Genomic DNA, 22,385 nt, shown 5'->3' with positions numbered 1-22,385 from the left:
AATGTGTTTTTAAAAGTAAAGAATTTAATATTGTGCTTAATAAAAAAATGTTCTAAGTTAGATTAAAACTTTTTCTCTCCCTTTTAAGGTATCTTCTTAACTTCTGCAGTGTTTCCATTATGCTCTCTCTTTCCTTTCTTTAAACCACTTTCATAAATTCCACAGAATGAGAAGTTGTCCATTAAATCCTTTGGTCTGTTTTGTTGTGTTCCATAAAAGTTATGATTTGTGATTTTTTGTGTGTGATGTCAGAGTCCAATCAACTATAACATGAACTGAACAGTCAGCCTTTACCGTGGGCAGCCTTTTCAGACTTGTGGAAAGTAGTGTAATGGATTTGACTTTGCAAGCTCATGAGGTGTTTAACATTTATGAGGGATACATATCTCACACTCAAATCACCAAACTCACATAGCGGTCACCCTTCCCTATGGTCTAAATGCATGCAAATGCTTGTCTTGAGCCAATATGAACCCCCCAAAAAGAAGAGGCTAAACTGATTAAAACTTCCCAATTTTATAACTTCTCAGTATGGCTTCTCTATGGCTTGCATTTTTAGAATGGCTAAGTTCTAATTTTTTATATGACATCAGCCTCCCTGCTGTTCCTCATGAAGTCTGTCATGTTGCTTCACTTCTCCTTGAAAGCATGTAGCTGTCAGTGTGGCAAGAGTCAAAGCCCAGTGCTCCAGCCGCTGCCTGCTTCTGGCCCCAAGAACTTCCTTCCCCTCCCGTATAGCTTGATCCTACATCCCTCAAGGGAAAATTGGGCCAACCTTCTATCTTTAGACTTTCAGGAACAAATGACAGCAATGTACTTGGCTCATTTTTTGAGTGGACAAGATGAAAACCAAGTGGAATTTCTTGTTGAGATATCAACATTTTTCATTTCTGTTTTTCTCTCTCAACTTTCTTTTTTTTTTGAAGTTTAAGTTTTTTTTGTTTTTTTATTTTTTAAAGATTTTTATTTATTTATGGAGAGAGAGAGAGAGAGAATGGTAGAGAGAGAGCATGAGAGGGAAGAAGGTCAGAGGGAGAAGCAGACTCCCTGCGGGAGCCCGATGCGGGACTCGATCCTGGGACTCCAGGATCATGACCTGAGCCGAAGGCAGTCGCTTAACCGACTGAGCCACCCAGGCGCCGTCTCAACTTTCAATAGTATATTCTTATGTGTGCTGAGTATGGGATTAAAAATTCCCTTCATCTTAAAGTAAATACAGTTTCTGAATCCCTTTTTGATTGCAGGGTTCCCAGCTGCATTTGTTGTGGCCTGGGCTGTGGCACGAGCAACTCTGGCTGATGGAAGGTGAGTGAAAAAGGAGAGGTAAGGAGAGCACTTCAGATTTTCTCAAGACTCATGCTTCCTGCCTGGAATTGACACATGCTGCTACTGTTGATTACATATCCCCCCTCCAGGGATGTCATGTAGAAAGTTACCTTGATGTGATTGTAGCCTGTGATACATTATCAGCAAGCTATCCATCCCAGAGGTCATGGGACAGAAAGACTCACCGACCAGATTAGGATGCTTGACCTCTTTAGTTTATAATATCATTTTAAAAATATATTTTAAGAAGCAAGGGGAAGGAGATGGATAAGTTAACACACAGGATATGACACAAGCCTGTGGAAGCACATCCGTCTTCTCCACTTGACAGTGTGGGTGTGAAGACCAGAGATGAGGTTGCAGCAAGGAGACCCACAGACAGAAGGTGCCTTAGGCCAATGACACACATTTCCTTTCTCATATTGATGGGAGGCAAGTATGCCTGGTCACAGCTGTAGCTTACCAGTTAGCCTGCTAAACAGCTTTGGGTTTTGTCTGAGTTTCTTGGGCACAGGATATGTGGGCATGGGTTTCACCAATCAGTGGCTGAATTAAGATGTCAAGAATATTGAGCACTTCCTGTGTATCGGAATATTTTGTGCCTCATATATTTGGTGTATAATGAGTATTTATTTATTTATTTATTAAGATTTTATTTATTTATTTTAGAGAGATAGAGAGTGCAAGTGGGGGGAGAGGCAGAGAGAGAGGGAGCGAGAATGTCAAGCTGACTCGGCGCTGAACACAGAGCCCAATGCAAGGCTTGATCTCATGGCCCTGAGGTCATGACCTGAGCCGAAACCAAGAGTTGAGGCTTAACCAACTGAGCCACCCAGGCGTCCCAGGTGTATCATGAATATTTAGTGCCTGGTTATACTTATGTTTAACATGCATGGGGCCCACTTGTTACCTACTTATTTGAATTTGATACAAACTATGGGTTTCAGCCATCCTATTTTTTTTTCTGTCTTCTATAGCAAAATTAAATGTTTTAAAAAAATAAAACAAATGCACATTAGAAGTAATCCATCCTAGTGATTCACTAGGATTTTCAAGTAGCCTGGGGTTAATTTAAAGTGTTATGGAACCTGGACTGGATCACCTGACAGAAGAACCAAGCGGCACCTGGAGATCTTGGAGGATAGGAGGTTTATTTGACGCTGGTGGGCTCAGAGGAGAGTGATCTCCAAAGGTCTGAGCCCCGTGCACAAAGGGGGAAATTTCTACACTTCTCCTTCTGCATACTGGGCCCTTTTGGTGCGTGCACAAAGCGGGGCAGGGAGAAGGACCTGGATTGGTGCGCTCAGGAAAGCAGAGCAAGGAGAAGAACCCGGAAGAGCGCCGAGCAAGGACTGGGACTCTCTTGATGGCTCAGTCAGCCATCTTAGGACACAGATTTTCCTTATCAAAAGCAGCATTTTATTTTATTTATTTTTAAAGATTTTATTTATTTATTTGAGAGAGAGACAGAGATAGCAAGAGAGAACACAAGCGGGAAGGAGAAGGAGAAGCCGGCTCCCTGCTCTGTGGCGCTCAATCCCAACACAGCGCTTATTTCCAGCATCCTGGGATCACAACCTGAACCCAAGGCAGACACTTTCCCGACTGAGCCACCCAGGCACCCCTAAAGCAGCGTTTTAAGGTACAGGGCAGTGATGCTGGGTGATAGTAAAAGATGCTTTTTTAGATTTAGGCAGACCTGAGTTCAAATCTTGGGTTCAGCTATTAGTTTTGAGACCAGGGGAAACACAGATGATCTCTTTGTATGTCCATTTCTTAATATAAAACAGTGATAATAATGTATAAATGACATTAATACAGACAAAACATGGCACAGAGCCTGGCAGCTAGTAGGCACTAAATGGGAACATGATGAGAAAGAGTTCAGGTGCAGGTTACTCACAGGCCTGTTCTGCTACTTCTTGGTTCTTTGACAACAGATGCACTACCTGACTTCTCTGAGGCTTGGTTTTCTCATTGATCAAATACATATAAAATGAATATTACTCTTCATAGGGGTGTTGTAAGAATGAATGAGATAATGTACATAAAACACTATAGGGTTTGGAATAGTAAATACTAAATACTTAGTAGCAAGTATTATTCCTTTAATTATTTCATTAATTTATACCTATACATAATGTCTGATCAAAACTAATGTTTTTGTTTATTGTTATTCCATTAGAAAGCAGGACCTACCCTTTCATTAATCCTAGCTGATGTTGATGTTTATCCTATCAAGTCAGTGAAGCCTTGATTCTGCTAAAGTTAGAGCTTAAAAGTGAGGCTGGAGAAGAGATGGGGGCCAGATCTTCCAGACCTTTATAGGTCATACCAGGATGGTTGGGGTATTTTTCAGTGATGATGACAACAGATTTGCATTTTATAAAGATCATTACCAGCATGTGGAGGAAAAATTGGAGAAAAGTAATAATAAAGATGAAGCTAGCATTTTTGAATGACACCCACATTTCAGGCACTTTCTAAGGGTTCTGCAAATATCAGTTTAATTGCACTTCCTATCAACCCTATGAGACTGAGGCCAGAAAAAGTAGCTGGCATTGCACAGCCACAGGTTGTAGAGAAGGAATTTGTCTAGAGAGTTGGGCTCCAGAGGCACTCGGTAAATACTATGGGCAGACTAGAGGTTTCTATTAAAATCAGTGATATTTATTTTCTGTGGAGGAGGAGTGTTATAGAGGGATTCCTTTTACGGTATCACTGACAGCTGCTCATCCTTCAGTTGCTTAAACACCCCTGATAATGAGGGTGCACGGTGGACAATGCCCATTGTACACTGGACAGTTTTTCTCATTCACATGATAAAATTATATCTGTATTTCATGGTGTTCAGAAAGTAAAGCCATAACTACAAGTACTCTACCAGTTCAGTGTGTTTCAAATGCTCTATTCCCCCATGTAAAGTCTTCCTTATCAAATTCCTGTAGCATTTTGTATGTAGATTCCAAAATTATCTCTTTCTTACATACTATCTTATTTCTCTTGACATCATGTGTAACTGTCAGATTAAAAAAACCAACAACTATGAATTACAAATGGGCAGGAGTGAAATTCTCTGTTTTTACAATAGAGAACTGTCCAATACTTGCTGTTCAGTTCTTACGGATCTATTTTGCCACTTTCCTCTGTTTGCTAAGGGTCTACTGAGCAAAGATAAAGTTTGACTCAGTGCAAGCTGTGAGTTACTAGGAAATGTATTTCCTCATCCGTTCGTTAATTGTGGCAGTTTCCCTCAGTCTCTCAGCCTTCCCATTTGTAAAATGAGAACATTTGTGGCTGTGAGTAAGACTGAGTCTGCAGGGGGTAGGTTTGAAAATCAGGTAAGAGCCCATTTATGAAAAGACTTTATAAACTCCAACTTCTATACAAACATTATGTTAATAATTTAGGGTTAATGTTATCAATTGTCATCATTGCTATATGTGCACAATGATACTGGAAATGTCAAAGACTTAGAGTGTCTGCTATTTGATTTCTTGGGGGGTGGGTTGAGTCAGTAAAGAGGTACTAGATAATGCTAAATGATTTTACCCTGAGATGGGGAACCATATAACTTAGATTTGAAATTTTAGAGAAGGTAAATTCTAAGGCATTTTTTGGTTTAATCCCCTCATTTGAGAGATGAATAAAATGAGACCCAGAGATACCAGGTTGCATCTTCATAGCCTGTAGTAATTTTGATTCATTCATCCATTCAACAGACATTCCAAGCCTTGAGCACAGAATGCAAGCAAGTATATTCACAATGCATTTTATATTGAATTAGATAATTAGTTTTCTTAGTTATCTTGTATTATTTCTTGAAAATTATAAACTAAATCATAAACCATTAATAGTCATATGTATTTTCAAGGAAAAAATTATTATTTTTCAAGGAAAAAAGTTTATTATTTTTGAGGCAAAGAATCTTTTGCTACATAATATTTAAAAAATGCAATTGACATTGAATATTGCTCTAAAACAGTTGAATTAATGTAAAAAAATTAAATGTTAGATCATGTGACTCCTCTGTACAAAACATTTATTCTTACAAACTCAGAATAAAATCTTGAATTCTATAGTGTCCTGATCTGAGCATGATAATTGGGTTAAGGGATCATTTTATATTTATTTTGCATACAAAATAAAACTATGTTATCACATACATGGCATGATTTCAAAATTGCCTAATTTGATTTTTCATGGAATTCAGCTTGTCTCTAGATAGAAAGTTTTTGAGGGTTTTCTTGATAGTAATCTGACCTACATATAGTCCTCTGTCACAAAGTTCAGGTAGAGAGAGAGCTTGGAGCATCTCCAAAGGAATTTGGGGTCTCTGTCCTATCGCTTACATTTGAGATTCTTCTTTTTCTGAATTGACCTTTCAAAGCCTGAAATCTGATTTTCTCTGCATCTTGGCCATTTAGAGTTAAGCAAATCAGATCCAGCTTTGGAAGACACTCTTAATGCTATTAAATATACAAAGGAAGTCTTACAGTTCTAAAATTCTATCAAGTCATTTGACTAAGGTAAGGTAAGAAAGTTGAATAGTTTCGATTGGACAAATTGGCCTAAAAAGTGAGTATTTTTGTTTCTCTTTCTTTTTACTTGCAAAAACAAAACACCCTATATGATACCTTATCACCTTCTCCCTGCTCATGCAAAGGAAATGGAATGCCAGCAGGAAAGGTGGGTCCCGTAATACAAAAGACCAAGAAAAGATAGCCTCTGTCATTTCTAGGAAATCTGCATGGCTCTCAGGGCTTCTGTACTTCCTCTTCTCAGATTGTAAATTATGGACACAATGCAGTGTTCATTTCCCTGGATCTCTCCTGCAGAATAATGCATTTCCTATTCCTAATCCTGGCTGTAGAAAGTTCTATTTTCTAGGCAGACCTCTGTGCCTCATCCTCAACTTTCACAACTGCATTTTTACTGACATTCATTTCTCCATTTTCTAGAGCATTAAAATTTCATTTACAAAGTCTGAATAGACGGTAGTTTCTGAGCCTTGTTAACAAACACAGTGTGAGCTGGGACAGGGAAGAATTAATGAAAAACAAGGATTAATAGCATTTTCTTAAAAAAAGAATCTGAAATCTCAGTTGCCTTTCATATCAAAGTGCAAATTTGAAGCTTTGACATTGAAAACTATCAAAGGCAAGTTTTTCCAGTTTTTAGAGGTAGCTGACTTTGACCTATTTCCGAAGTATTTTGCAGAGCTGGAATTGGGCAATTGAGTTGCAGTGTGTTAGGAGACACAATGATGAATTGTTACTGAGGCAAAGAAAGAAGATTGTGAAGATACTACCAAATGTAAAAGCAAAAAGAAAATTTACAGAATCCAGGAGTCTCGTAGCTAGTGAATCTGTATTCAATTTATATTCATACAGTAAAATATGCCACTTTCCATATAGTAGAAAACCTTTTTAGGGTAGTGTGATAGATGTTCTGCACAACTCAGGAACACTCTTTTATCCTTCTTGTCTGGTTGAATAATGTGAAGAATAGACGCGTGCAAATAATGCCAGGAAATGTTTAATAATGTGCAAATGCAAACTTTCCCGTCTTTGATATTTCCATGTTATGCAAACTTCAAGTCCATTGACTTTGCAGATTTCAATGTGGTGGGGCCGGAATTACACTTTGGTCTTGAGGTCTAGTTGATTCAACTGTGGTACATCCTTCCAATGGAATGCTGTGTAGTGAGCAGTCTTGGTACTGATATGGAGAGAAATAAAAAATATACAGTTAAAAGGAAAGAGCCAGTTGCAGAAAAGAGTATACATTGCATTTTTTTGAAGGGTAAGGGAAAATAAGATTATAATATCTGTATCTGTATATGCATAAGAAAACACTGGAAGCATGTAAAATAAAGTAATAAAAGATGTTACCTAGAAGGAGAGAGGCAGGGGCAGAGGAAGATAGGAACATGGGAAGGACTGAGATGTCTCAATGGCTGTCTTTTTATACAGTTTGATTTTTGAAATGAGAATGTATTGCCTACATAAAAATATTAAAATGTAAAAGTAATATAGTCATTACGTATGTACTGAAAATGTTCTACCTTCAAGGAATAGCTGAAATAGCTTTTTACTATCCAGAATTTGTTCATTAATTTAAAAGTAACTTATTGATAAATTTATCATCTAAAATTAAGTAATTATCATTATATCCCTAAAATGTCTTTTTTTAAAAAAGATTTTTATTTATTTATTTGACAGAGAGAGACACAGTGAGAGAGGGAACACAAGCAGGGGGAGTAGGGGAGGGAGAAGCAGGCTTCCTGTGGAGCAAGGAGCTCCATGTGGGGCTCGATCCCAGAATCCTGGGGTCATGACCTGAGCCGAAGGCAGATGCTTAACGACTGAGCCACCCAGGCGCCCCATCCCTAAAATTTCTTTATAAAATTTCATTTATTGTCCCCACAATCAATGCTAGGTTTTGTCTAAGGAGAAAGAAACTGAGGCTTTTATTTATGGATCTTTAATGTATAAAAACTGCTTAAAGTGCTACATTAAAGTTTCAAGTGGAACTAGTTTTTCTCAACACTGTTCCAAACCAGTATGAGTGAGATTGAATCAAACTTATTTTGAATTCAGTTCAATCCAACAAATACTTGTTGACTCCCTGTATGTTCTGTATTATTCTAGGCACTTATAATACATCAGAAAATAACAATGATCCCTGTTCATGTAGAAACTAAATTCTAGCTGGGGTGGGAGTGAAGCAGAAGATAAACATAACAAATAGGTAAATTATATAGTGTTTTTATTAAGTACTGCTAAAAATGAACTTTTAAAGTTAAAGATAAAATCACGGATTTTATGCAGATATAAAATGAGCACTTGTCAAAGATTTTTTAACTCACTAATTATGGAGGGAAGCAGTAAGAGGTTATAACTTGTTCAAAGAAGAACTAAATCACATGCCTGTATTTAGCAAAATGAATATTGAAATAAATTTATAAATACATGCAACAATTCAGTATTCTGAAGGCAATGATCAATCACATTCCACTGAACACAACTAGTTTTCATTTCTATGCACAAAAATCATTTGCATCTAGTTTTCTGTTGCATTTCTACCAGCAGGAATCATTTGCATTACTGTCAGCTTTCTATTGCATTTTGATGGATAAGAATGATTTGCATTATTGTCAGTATTCTCCAGTATGTGGAGGTGTAATATAAAATTGCTAGAACTTCTGGAAGTAAGAGGACTTTATCTTTCCAGTGATAAGAAAAATGAAGTATCAGGTGCACCACATTTATTTATTTATTTATTTATTTATTTATTTAGGATTATCTTAGAGAGAGAGAGAGAGAATGGAGGGGACAGGCTGAGGGAGAGGGACAGGTGAAGCGGACTCCCCACTGAGCGTGGAGCCTGACATGGGGATCTATCCCACAACTCTAAGCCAAAACCAAGAGTCGGACTCTCAACCAACTGAGCCACTCAGGCGCCCCCATGTGCACCACATTTAAAAGACAGTAATTTTTTGTGGCTCTGGAAATGTGGTTTTGAATCTTATTGCTATAAAATAAACAATATTTATAATACTCTATAGTTAATAGTACAGAAACCAGGACCCATTACACATTTTTTTTTTTTTTTTTTTACTGGTTTGAGTGTCTTATGAGATTTGTTTTTGTCTACTTATTTTTTTTTTTTTTAATTTTATTTATTTGAGAGAGAGAGAATGAGAGACAGAGAGCATGAGAGGGAAGAGGGAAGAGGGTCAGAAGGAGAAGCAGACCCCCCGCTGAGCAGGGAGCCTGATGTGGGACTCGATCCCGGGACTCCAGGATCATGACCTGAGCCGAAGGCAGTCGCTTAACCAACTGAGCCACCCAGGCGCCCCTGTCTACTTATTTTTTAATCAAAAGCTTGGGACTGGAATGTTCAGTAGAACTTAAAATGCTACTTTCTCACTGCCTATTTGCTTTGCCAATTTATTCATGAAAGTTTTTTTCATGTCTCAGATGCTGGGAACTTAGTGCTGGAAACATCAAGTGGATTTACCAAGCCCCAATCTTAGCAGCTGTTGGGGTAAGTGTTAAAACCCTGTGTCATGGAAAGAAAGAAAAAGGATGCATAATTAAACTGCTGCTAAAACCAAGAGAAAGTGTGCCTCTTACTTTGTCCTACAAAGGTTTAGTAGACTCACATTACAGCAATAGCTGTTAGGAGAGTCTGGGCTGGGGATCATATCCATATTTATGGCTGACACTGAGATCCATGCAGAAAGCACATACCCTCCCTTTAATGAGCTAGCATATGGGTTCAGTTCCGGGGCTTCAAAGTATCTGTGAACATGTACATGTTCAAGCAGCTGGAAGGTCCTAAAACTCTTCCCCCTTTACATCCATTATGTTGGAGCTCCACTTTAAGGTTCTGATCACTTGGTAGTAGGTCAGGAGGAGGAGGCAAATAGCCAGAGAACAGAGGAATTACTAAGAGAGTGAAAAATGATAGTATGATTCATTATAAAGCATTGACTAAAGCTCTTACTTGGCATGCCGTCCCCAAGGAGTTAAGCTGATTCCATATGGAAACATATCCCGCAGAATACTGTCTGATAGATCATGGGAAAAAGACTGGAGTAAACAATGCATGCTGCGAGGACCTTTTATGTCTGTAGTATTTCACCTACATATTACATGTGTATTGTGAAAGAAAACAAAGTTACACTTCTTTGTGTCTAACACAACCCCCCAAAATGTTTATTCTTGACTTCCCTTGAAGGTTTTATCTCATTAGCTTCTCCATGATTTGATGAAGAAATTATACTTGTATTAATTCAAGATTATAAACATCTTAGAAAGAGGACTTATGTTCCCATATTAACTGTTAAATCCCTTAAAAGTAATGCAGCAGCACAATTTTTAACTAAATTTTTTCTTGGTCTTTGTTCTCCAATTTCTCACATTTCTCATTTTGTTTTCTGTAGCATAAGGCATCACTGGGTTTGTCATTATGTTGTCATGCTTGATGGCAGAAGGACAGCTATTAATGGGACTGAGGTTTTGTAGGATCTATCCAGAATCAGAGAAAACCTTATTTATCTCATAGGAAAAACACAGAAAGAGAAATAGAGAAGCTTGAAAAGGACTCTTCATTTCAAAAGTAAATGTTTATAGGGGGAAATAAAATGTAGAACACTTTCAGAGAAGCCAGTTTGTATCCTTGCTAAAACAGCCTGTTAGCAAATTAGACCCCATTTCAATGTCCTAGGAGAAGCTGGAAATGGACAGTGGATAAATGAATGAATGACTTAAATTTATGAACTCTTATCACTTTAATTTTAATGAAGTATTTCTATTTTAGTCTGGTGATAAACCATCCCATTAAACCATCTATTGATAAACTGTATCCCTGGGGAACATCAATGAACTTAAAGATACAAATTCACTTTATAAAGTAGTGTCTGGTGTTTACTACTCTGATTTCCCTTTTATCCACTGATATTTTATCCTCATCTGTGCTTCCCAGCCTTTCATTTTCTTTCCTCCGAGTTCCTCCTCCACTGTGTTTGCTTGTGCATCGCTTACCATCCTCTTTTTAAGGGGATGACTCAGGTCTTATTACTTTTTTGTGTCCTCAGTGCCTTGTACTGGAATCGTGAAATAAGAGATAAGAGATAATTAAATATTATATGAAAATGTAGGCAAATTTAAGAACATTAAGTTTGAGTTTTCATTTGATGAAAAGAAAAGACATTAAAACTCCAAGAGATCCTTGCAAAATTAAGAATTGAAGCAAAGGATCAGGTCATGATCCCACGGTCCTGGGATTGAGTCCCACATTGGGCTCCTTGCTCAGCAAGGAGTCTGCTCTTCCCTCTGCCTGCCTCTGTCTCTCTCTGTCTGATAAATAAATAAAATCTTAAAAAAAAAAAAGAATTGAAGCAAAGGACAATGGACAAAAGTAAATCACAGGACATCCTCCATTGAAACAGTTGATTTTTAACCAAGGCTTTGGTTTTTTGTTTGCAGATCTTAGTTACTCACGTTGTCAACATGGATGAGAAGTTTATTTGCTGAGGTTTCTAAATTGCAAAGAAAAACAGTAAAGTTTGGTGATTATAGAGGTTCTAGAAGATTCCCTGTTGGGGAAAGGGGAAAGAGAGCTAGAAATGATGGTATACTCAATGCATATGCATTTTAAAGAAAACTTAGATGGAAGCCATTTTCATCTTCTTGAGTTAAATGATGACACCTCCAAAACAAGAATTCTTAAGTGTATTTCCAATATCACAACATCCATTTAATTTCAAAAATCATAGTCATGATCTCAGGGTTGTGAGATTGAGCCCTCTGGGGCTCTGTGCTCAGTGGGGATTCTGCTTGAGATTTTCTCCCTCTCTCCCTCCCCCCATATGTGCTCCCTCTCTTTCTAAAATAAATTAAAAAAAATCTTTTTAAAAAAAATCAGAGAAGATTCAAGAGCACCTTTCTGTTCACTGAGTTACCTTTTTGTTTTAGTATAACAATTCAGTTATCACAGTTCCCTTTAAGATGCGCTCACTTTACTGTAGAACCAGGGTGTAAAGGAAGAGATGTGCCCCAAAACCCATCCTAGTGTTTTGAGTGAGGTGCTCCTTCCTCTCAGCTGTTCAGTGTCCTGAAGCCAGAAGGGATGATGCAAATAATAACAATAAACACTGCATAGTGCCCTGCGGTGGGCACTGTTCCTAGTGCTTTATTTACAGAGATTTATCTAATCTTCTAAATGAAGAAACTGCTCAAGATCACAGAGCTAGTGAATGGTGGAGTGGTATTCTAACTTCAGGGTCAGTGTCCCTATCCAATGAACTCCTTGCACATAAAATAAAATCCAGCATCCCCAATGGTCTAGGGAAGACCCTGTCACTCGTGCCTACACCCTTTACATGCAATACCTCAGCCGTGTTGTTTTCCTTTCAGTTCCTTGAACCTGGCCACCTCTGCCTCCTCAGGGCTATTCCATATTCTGTGCTGTACCCTCGGAAGCCTGGGATGAGCTTCCTTCTATTCCTCAGTTTAAATGCAACTTTTTCATGTGGCCTCCTTGATGCCTCCAATCTAAATTAGGTCACCTGTTATAACCCAAAGAGCAAGGTGAGGTTTTTCCTTCTCAAGATCATCACAATGTATAAGACTTCTGATTGTTGAATGTCCATCTTGTGCACTAAGCTGTAAGGTTTATGTGAACAAGAACCATATTTTTCCTAAACTTCTGTATTTCTAGTGCCTGGCAAGCTTCCTGGCACATAGTGGCCACTCAATAAATACTTGTTGAAAAAATAAAGCCCGCATATAAAGTAGATGCCCTGGGGAACTGGTAAGAGGGAAGAGGTGAAAGAAGAGCACAAAGCAAAGTTCGGTATGATTACAGAACCTCTGAGTCTGTTTCATGCAACCTTTTCATTTCTAGAGAAGGAAACTAAAGCCCACACAGATAGTGTGACAAAATAAGACTATAACCACATTTTTTGACCGTGTTCTTTTCACTGGTACTCCAAAACATGTCAAGATTGTTTCTTGAATTTATGGGAAAAAGATCTTTCCATTTTTAAGGTAATATTTATAGTTTTTTGTATGTTAACTTTGGATAAAATATTTGTTTTTCAGACTTGCATTATATGTAGCATGGTTTTATGTAAATAGATATGTTCCATATATGCTATCAAAAATTATTTGCCAATACTTTAATTTTAATTTTTTAAAGATTTATTTATTTATTTATTTTAGAGAGAGTGAGCGAGCAAGCGTGAGTGTGTATGTGTGTGTGTTTGTGGGGGGGGAACAGAGGGAGAGGGCTAGAGAGAATCTCAAGCAGATTCCTTGCTAAGCACAGAGCCCAGTGCAGGGCTCGATCTCATGACCCTGAGATCATGACCTGAGCTGAAATCAAAGAGTTGGACGTTTACCCAACTGAGCCACCTAGGCACTCCACCAAAACTTTTAAATATAAGTTGGATCCCTCACTTAATTCTGGCTTTGGATATTAGAATAACAGAAATTCTATTAATTGGAATTTTGTGTATCTGAGAGTAAAATCTGATAAAATGTGATCAGAATTTCTAAGCAATATGGGAAAGAGTTTGTAGAGGATAAGCATTTATGGGTTCTAATTTGAAGAAGTTCTATCAAGAGAATTGAATTTTAGACATAATCATAGACTTCAGTATAAATTTAGGAGAAATCACTTGATTTTGGAACCATAGAATCTAAAATTATTGCACTGTTATCTGTGTTTTGTTCATATGTGTTAAAACTATGTTTAAGAGAACTAGAGTCATAAAACATTAATTTTTGTTCTGAAAATAAATATCTGCAAATATAACAATTTGTTATTCACCTGTAACATGTTGATGTTGATTTGAGGATGACTTTTAAAAATTCTTCTATAGGGTTTGGAGAGTGCATATCTCATTCAATCAGTTATCCATTCACTCATTTAACAAATCTTGATTAAATACCAAGAACATTGCAGGTGCTGTGTGAGACAGTGGCCCATGATACAGTCAGGAGATAGACACCAATTCTCCTGAAGCTTAAGCAGAGTGGGTGAGGCAAACACATGTGACAAGTGCTGTAGTGGGGCTGGAACAATTTCTGAGAAAAGCTGACATTCAACCTGAAACCTAGGAATGAGCTAACCTAGTAAGGAAGGGAGAGCGGAGGGAGGGGAAGAATGATCCAGGCAAAGGGGACTCTAGGAACAAAGTCTCTGAGGTAGCCTGAGGGGCCAGAGGTTTCAAGGCTGAAATTTGGAGTTCTTTGTTTCAATTCATCTGTGGTTCACTTTGAGTACATCTTTAAATTTTTAATTGAGGAAGAATCTAATGTTTATATTTGCATTATTTAAAAACCATATTTGCATAAAATTTGTTTGATGTCTGACTGGTTTTAATGCTTATGAGTGGTCATTTTATTCACCTCTCAGTTTCTTCTTCGTTTTATCTGTACTTTGCCTGAAGTAGACCTTTAAGCAAAATTTTAGAGGAAGTTCACATGAGAGATACAAGGACTCTCTAAATAATTTTCTCTTAGAATTATTTCTACATCTTTTTTAAAATGAAATTTAAAAAATCTCACTAGAGGTTTCCACTTGGTCTTGTTCTTTTTCACTCCATTTGCCCAGTGTATAATGTCATTTATACAGGCTCAGATCTTTCTTTAGCACAGGAATTTTCTTCTCTTACATTTTTATTTTCTTCTCTTACATTTTTTATTGTTCAATTTATCATAATCTTTTCTACAGAGAGAGAAATAAATCTGCATGATGACTCTCAATTCCATGTCGTCCATGTAAGCATCTCTCCCCTCATCATATGTGTCTTTGTTCCTTATCCCCCCATTTGGGAAGAGTCTTCAGTGGTCTTCCACATTGCTGAATGTGTTCTGCTTTGTTAGATCTACTGTTTGCTGTTTCTAATATTGATTTTAAAACTTGATCATATTTTAGATTCTTAACAATCTTTTCTTAATCCATCCTGCTCTTTAAGAAATTTCTGTCTTGGGCGCCTGGGTGGCTCAGTCGTTAAGCGTCTGCCTTCAGCTCAGGTCATGATCCCAGGGTCCTGGGATCGAGCCCTGCATGGGGCTCCCTGCTCTGCAGGAAGCCTGCTTCTCCCTCTGCCACTCCCCCTGCTTGTGTTCCCTCTCTCGCTGTCTCTGTCTCTGTCAAGTAGATAAATAAAATCTTTAAAAATAAAAAAGAAATTTCTGTCTCCATCTCAATCTACTATCACTCAACTCTCTTTTATGGGCAGCATGGTGCTGTGGTTGAGTCCCCGCTGCGTATCATCCAGGCTGCATGGGCCTCAGAGCTCTGCCACTTGCTGGCTATATGACCAGGAATAATGAGTGGAAGCTGTTACTCAGGTTCCTAACCCACAAAATGGGGACGATGATGTGCCTATCTCATTGAACTGTTGTGAAGACTGAGAGTCAATTCATGTCATACACTTAGAATAGTGAACAAGTAGTCGATAACTTAGTTCCTAATTAACCTTTATTCTATACTTCTCTAAATTATTCAGGGTAATTACTTGGAATTTTACCCAACTGGGGTTGGAGCTATCAGTATGTATGTATATGGGTATATTTTGTTAACTGATCTTTTAAGGCAGCAAGGTTTTTTTTTTTTTTTTTTAAGATTTATTTATTTATTTGACACAGAGAGAGAGAGCAGGGGGAGCGGCAGAGGGAGAAGCAGGCTCTCCCCTGTGCAGGGAGCCCCACACGGGACTTGATCCCAGGACCCTGAGATCATGACCTGAGCTGAAGGCAGACGCTTAACCGACTGAGCCACCTGGGTGCCCCTAAGGCAGCAAGTTTTACCCAATCTTTGTTTTTCTTAATTCTTTCCATAATCCACTTCATTGTCCTTAAATGCATCTTCTTAGTTATTAAACTGATGTATTGGATGTGTGTATCTTCTTTAGTCAAATTTCTGCCAGTTTTCAGTATTTATTTGGTCTACTGGCCTGAGAACAGAGTTCCCGGTCACGGCCTTTTTAATAGGGATAGAGTTCAGGGTTGGCCTGTCTGAAGCCATCTCTAATTCTTCCTTTTCCAGGGATAGGAACTGACCAGTGACATTCCCAAGCTGGCACTGCTCCCACGGCGCTGCCAGCCTCAGCGCCTACTCCTTTGTCCCTTGCACAGTAATTACACAGCATCGCTTTCCACCATTTTCACTCCCAGCTGCACCGTGTTGCTGGGGGCTGTGGTCGTAGGGAGAGTGGAATTAACGGGGCACGGCATAAGTGGTCATTCAAAAAGAAGCACTCATGTGACATCTGTGAGCAGCTCTCACCCTCTTATTGAAAAATATTCTGCGTCTTGAGCCAGGTGTTGCAGTGGGTGAGGATGAATGGAGATCCTCAGCTCTCATGTTTTGCATCTTTTTATCCTCCTGAAGAGAAGGTGTAAGGTGGTGGTTAAGAATTCACAGTACAGACCCACATAGACATGGTTCAGATTCCCCTAATAGCTGGGTAGCATAGGTCAAATCACTTGATCTCTTTGAGCTGGCGTTTCTTCATCCATAATAAAGGGACATAAAAATGCTTCTCCCATATTCATGTGAGTTAAACTTGAGTGCTCAATAAATGGCAGCTCTTACTAGCCTGAAGAATCCTTCTTCTACCAGCTCACAGCACACTTCTGTCCTTCCTCCCAGGTATGGGACTCATGACTCAGCCTCTGGTTCCTATAGAAAGCTGTGAAATTAGTGAGGGGTGAGAGGTTCCTACAGCATAGTCAGTGGTAGGATGGCAATGGAGGTGGCAGGGGTTAAGGGCTGATCCAGTTGATCATCTGTATCAGGGAGTGGGGCACATGAATTACCCCAATTCTCTAAATTCCAGAAATGGTTGAAAACACTACAAGATGATTTGTTTCCAAGAATGCAGAACTTGATGGTTCTTCTCTTCCTGCTATTACTCTCCCACTGACACAAACCTACTCTTGACAATCTTCTTTTCCATTATTCCTAAGTAGTAGCATTTTCTGGACTGCAGGCATCTTCCTGAATAAAGGGACTCCAGGGGTTCAGGCTTCTCCTTCCTTATGACCCTGGATCTGGAGATCTTTTCTTTTTCTTCATTTTTGATCTCTTCACTTCCCTTGACGCCCTCAGACATAAAAAGGCTTATCCTACCAACACCTTCTCCCCGTTTTTAAAACCAGAACTTGATTGTCCCCGGGGGTGCACACACCTGTAATATTTAAAATTCAATCTAATTGCTTGCACTGGGGGCCTTTTCTCATACAACATCTTGTTTGTGTGTGTATGTATCTGAGAAGTGTTTAAAAATTTTTTTTAAATTGAAGTATAATTAACATACAGTGTTAATATTAGTTTCAGGTGTACAACATAATGGTTTAACAATTCTTATGTTACTCAGTGCTCATCACGATAAGTGTGTTCTTAATGCCCTGTATCTATTTCATCCATCTCCTCCCACCATTTGCTTTTTCAAAAAAACCTTATACTTCACCTAATACTTTTCATATGTCATAAGAGGGACAGCGTCCCCCAAACAACTCTATTATTCCTCTCCCTAAAATAGATACAGGAGCTGGGAATTCATTTCAAAAAGGGCAGTTGGTTATATTTATATAATAAGTATTATCCTTTATCCTGCCAGTCTGCCACAGGACTTTATCTGAACTTTGGTTTGGAAATTCCCCATGGATTCTGACAGATCAATCCTCTGGTGTTTCTAGTTTCCAGTGCTGTTGAAACTTTTTATCTCTATGTTTTCATGAGGGCAACTCAAGAATCACTAGCTGTCTAATACCTTATCTCAGAGTCCCTCATTCACATTTGTGGAATAGGTAATTTTCAGTTTTGGAATACAAAGAAGTTCAATTATATACATTTTTATAAAAATCTTGAAGGCTACCTTAATAATGCTTTGTAATATTACCTTCTCTTTCAGCTCAATTTTATTCTGTTTCTGAATACCGTTAGAGTTCTGGCTACCAAAATCTGGGAGACCAATGCAGTTGGGCATGACACAAGAAAACAGTACAGGTAATTGCAGGACAGGCACCTACCAGAGGAAATATTTGGGTTACTATTTAGAGTAAAGAACAGATACTGATTGATCTGAAATGTCTCCGAGAGATAAATTTATGAATATGAATTTTCATTTGGTTTAATTGTTTAATTTATCAGAAAAGTATATGTATTTTAGGAAAATATAAATAACCCAAAACCTTTAATGTGCTTAAATTTTAAGTATTAATTAATATAATTTTTTTATCTGTTATTAGCATATTGGAATTTTCCCATAAACTGTGTGACTTCCTAGAAAATCTCTTTTTGATGATCTTGGCAGATAATTTTATCTGCATTCTTAAAATAATATCTTCATAACTGAAAATATCAAGAAAGTGAGTTTGCTGTATTGTTTCCTATCTGTCCATCAGACTGGCCCCTATTGAATATAAATTTTTAAGAACTTTCCAATGTACTGATTGAGAGAGGTCCATTATTCAATCTTTCAAGAAGAAAAGGGCAAATTGAGAGTTTATGATCATTATCGAACTGTCTTAAGCCAACTTTTTCCAATGATCATTTTGGGAGTTCTGGATAATAGCAGCCTCTACCCAACTGGATATACATATCCATTAGTCTGGTGGATTTGGATTGATCTTTATAATCCCAAGGCAATAACTATTTCTTTTTGTCTTGGATTGTTATGAAATGCTATCTGAGACACAGAAAGGAAGAAACCATAGTCAGCATTTTGGTCCTGTGTCACAGATGTTCTTAAAACCCTTTGTTGAGTCATTTCCCTCTACTGTTTAGGCAACATCCTCTGTCAGGCAGAAAAGATGATGGGTATGGACTGGAGTCTGGAATAGGATGCACAGTATGAACAAACCAGCAGCTGTAGGCTCCAGTAATTTGTAATGTGCTGCAAGCAGTAGTGTTATAAAGTAAATTGTGCTTAAGAGTTTCCAGTGAAGGGCCATTGCTATACTCATAGCATGGCTCATGTTGCATCCCACTGATGAAGACAAAGGCCAAAGGATGATAGAACAATGGAAAATGTAAATAGCTTTCCACTCTTCTCTGTAAAGTGGAACAGTGCAAAGGTTTTTGAAAGCTGTTTATTTCTCTAGCCCCGAATAAAAGCTCCTTATTTCTCTAGTTCTGAATGATGTGAACTTGTACTTTCAGTTAAAAGTTGCCCAAGAGATTTGAGAAACTCTGGAGAGAACAAAGGGTGAATTATCTTAAAAAATAGACTAGACAATATTTTGAGTTCATTCATAGGAGATTATTTCTCAAAGTAATGGAAGAGAAACATTTATCAAGGATTAAAATAATCTACTCTTCAGAATTCAGAATAAATTTTAAATAATCTGGGGCCCGGAAGTTTTTAAATTTTGGAGCCATTAATTTGAACAGGGTCTAGACCAATAGTAGTCATGGAAAGTATTTTCCAGCCAAATACATTTTTTTTTTTTTTAAATAGCTGAAACAGTATTCTTACTAATGCCTGAAGTTAAGCTACAGATAAAACTATGGTGAGGAATAACTCTCTTTCTTTTTGGAGAGAAAAATGTGGGTACTTACTTGGCAGTGATTTGGGAATTCAATTCAGTATTTAGTTTCTGAGGCCTTAGATTACCAAATTTAAATACCTTCTCACTTTGTAAATAAAGAGACCTAGAAAAATGTAATTTGTGTCTTTGTCCCAGTGAAATTCTATGAGGTTCAACCGAGTATTTCAATTTACACCCATTTATTTTTTGTACCTTTAAACTTATATTTCAGTTGGCTATTACCTTTGTCAAACAAATGTTCAAATACCAAATATTCTTGTAACAACGAAAAAATATATGTATATTATATTTATATTTCCAAATGGTGGCATCTAAAACAGTTTTTAAACACATTCTCATGCATATAACTCTCTGAAAGACTGAAAACATCTTTCAAAGCTGAGATAATCTCTCCCGGTGAGCATGCACATATACACAAAGGAAGACTTTAGAAAAGTACATGGTATCCCTTCATTGATAGTGTCTTAAAACTGAAATGAATTGCCTTCAACTCAGGTCATGATCTCAGGGTCCTGGGATCAAGCCCCAAGTCAGGCTCCCTGCTCAGCAGGGAGTCTGCTTCTTCCTCTCCCTCTGCTCCTCCCCACTGTTCTGGCTCTCTCTTGCTCTCTCTCTCAAATAAATGAATAAAGTCTTAAAAAAAAAAACTGGAATGAATTAATACAATCAGCTTTTAAGAAATTGTTTATTTTGAGATAACTGCAGAGTTATATGCAGTTATAAAAGTAATACAGAGATAAAATAAAACATACAAGTAATAGAGTTGTAAAAATAATACACACATATATGTAATATATAAAATATGTACCCTTTACCCAGTTTCCCTCGAAAGTGACATTCTACATAACTGTAGTTCACATCAGTAATTTTAAAACAAAAAGGATTTTAAACACACAGAGATTGTGTAGAAACTTAAATAATCTATCAGATTTAACAACAGGACTAATGCATTATTTTGTCTTTTAAATTACAACCCAATCCCCTTGCAAAGTAAGAGAAGATTGCCAGGACTGGAAGAACATGAGATATGAAAGATGCAAAATTCAGTGGAAAAGAACACTTGAGTGTTTTGGCTAATTTGACTTTCCATTCAATATTAGACAAAAATTACATTTTTTATTTTTTATTTTTGGAATAAATTCAACCAGTGTTTGTTATGCAATATGGTAGTAAAGAGGACAGATTTTAAGGTTGAATTGTCTACTAATTGTCTAACTTTGGGTGAATACCTTCCTTTTCTGAGCCTCTATCCTCATCTGGACATAGGAAAATAATGGCTCTCTCACATGGTTGGCAGAATAAAAGGAGGCATCCAGTACAGGATGTGACAGGGGCATGATAGCCAACAGCTTCATTGACTGAGTGCCCTTCTTGTGCCATGCAAGAGATTCAAAGTTAAGAAGACATGGTTTCTGCCTGCGAAGAAAATTTGAGAGAGAGAGTGAGAGAGAGATTGATTTAATTAAAGTGAGGACAGTGCCAGTAGAGATGCACTTACAAAGTGTTATGTGTATAGAAGAAAGGGAAGGATTAATTCAAGCTCAGGAGGGATTGGAAAAGGCTTAGGGGAAATATTACTTTTTTAAAAAGCTAAGTTGACTCTTAAAAGTAGCGATTTCCCAGCACTTTTCACCTGGGGAGAGAGATATTGCAAGAATTGGGTATCTATTTTCTAAGTAGGACGCTGAGTCCCACACACCATTTGATTCCTTTATATTCCTCCCATGGCTTTGCCCTTGGACGCAGAGCCACCACCATGTCTCCAGCAAGCCAGAAGGCCACTTTCAGCTCGTACACCCCTGATCATCTCATTAGACAGCTGTGCCTTTTCAGAGAGCCAGGCTGCAAAGATGTACAGTGTGGTGTGCATGAGTGATCAGATGGACGCTGAGCAAATCAGTGCCCAGGATGGCTGCATGATTCGATGTGAGTGGAAAAATCCATCTTTATGAGTGAACTGACAGACAGATGACCCATGTATACATTGGCCCAGCATATGCCACTACTTCAACTTATTCACCGTCATTGAAGGATACATTTTAAAAGAGGATGTAATCATAACTCTTACACAAATATAAATGAACACACCTCAAAGATTTTATTTCACTCATTAATGAAGGAACTGGTAAGGCATTACACATGCTTAAAAGAGAATTATGAATGCTAAAATGAATTTACAAATGGATGCAAATTAGCAAATTGTTAACATCCACAGAGTATAATTAGTGGCATTCCATTGGACACAATTTGCATTTCTATGGACAGAAATTATTTGCATTGCTGTGGTAGGCAGATTTCTAAGATGCAACCTCCAAGATTACTGCCTTCCTGGTGTACATGCCCTATATAACCCTCATCCCTCACATACCTTCTTGAGCAAGACCTATGATGGGATAGTCTCTCCCTTGATTAGGTTACGTTTTATTGGAAAGGTGATGGGGTAGTCACTCCTGTGACAGGCAGCCCGGAGAGAGATCCTCCTGCGGGCTTTGAAGAAGTAATCTGACATGTTGTGAAGGTCTGTGATTAAGACCTGAGGGACCTATGGCTAGGACCTCTCTGAAACTGAGAGAGACTAAATGGATATTGGTTTAAGCCACTAAATTTGTGGTAATTTGTTTCATAGCAATAGAAAATGAATTCAATTACTATCTGGTTTTCTCCAAATTAACTTCTATCTCTACAGAGTTGTAAAAGAGCCTAGTCATAGATAAAGAGAGAGAAAAAACCCAGATGGCTGAGCTAGCACGATTCCCACTAAATTTAATCTAACAGATTTTTCTTACTCTGCATTGATCCAAACTGTCCCTAAACTTTTACATTTGTGATCATTTCACAATGTGTTGTATTCTTTCTCCCTCTCTCCCCTTCCTCCCTCACTCCCTTCCTCCCTCCTTTCCTTCTTTCTCCTTCCTCCCTTCCCTCCTCCCTCCTTCTCTCTTTCCCTTTCTCTCTTTCTCTTTCTTTTTTTCTTTTCTT

At 37.9% G+C, this 22,385-nt stretch overlaps 1 protein-coding gene across 1 annotated transcript in view; it reads left to right on the top strand.

The window, feature by feature from the left end:
* Window positions 1–22,385, top strand: part of PTH2R (parathyroid hormone 2 receptor) — a 76,407-nt gene that overhangs the window by 47,245 nt on the left and 6,777 nt on the right. The window contains exons 8-10 of the mRNA XM_025887090.2: window positions 1,245–1,305; window positions 9,312–9,378; window positions 17,768–17,862. Of these exons, the coding sequence (XP_025742875.1) occupies window positions 1,245–1,305; window positions 9,312–9,378; window positions 17,768–17,862 (223 nt within the window). The remainder of the gene's footprint in view (window positions 1–1,244; window positions 1,306–9,311; window positions 9,379–17,767; window positions 17,863–22,385) is intronic.

The sequence above is a fragment of the Callorhinus ursinus genome, unplaced genomic scaffold, assembly GCF_003265705.2.
Source record: "Callorhinus ursinus isolate GAN/ISIS: 27379988/994484 unplaced genomic scaffold, GSC_fseal_2.0 scaffold2, whole genome shotgun sequence".
Lineage (NCBI taxonomy): Eukaryota > Metazoa > Chordata > Mammalia > Carnivora > Otariidae > Callorhinus > Callorhinus ursinus.
The sequence above is the reverse complement of the archived record's forward strand: the minus strand, read 5'-3'. Positions and strand labels throughout refer to the sequence as shown.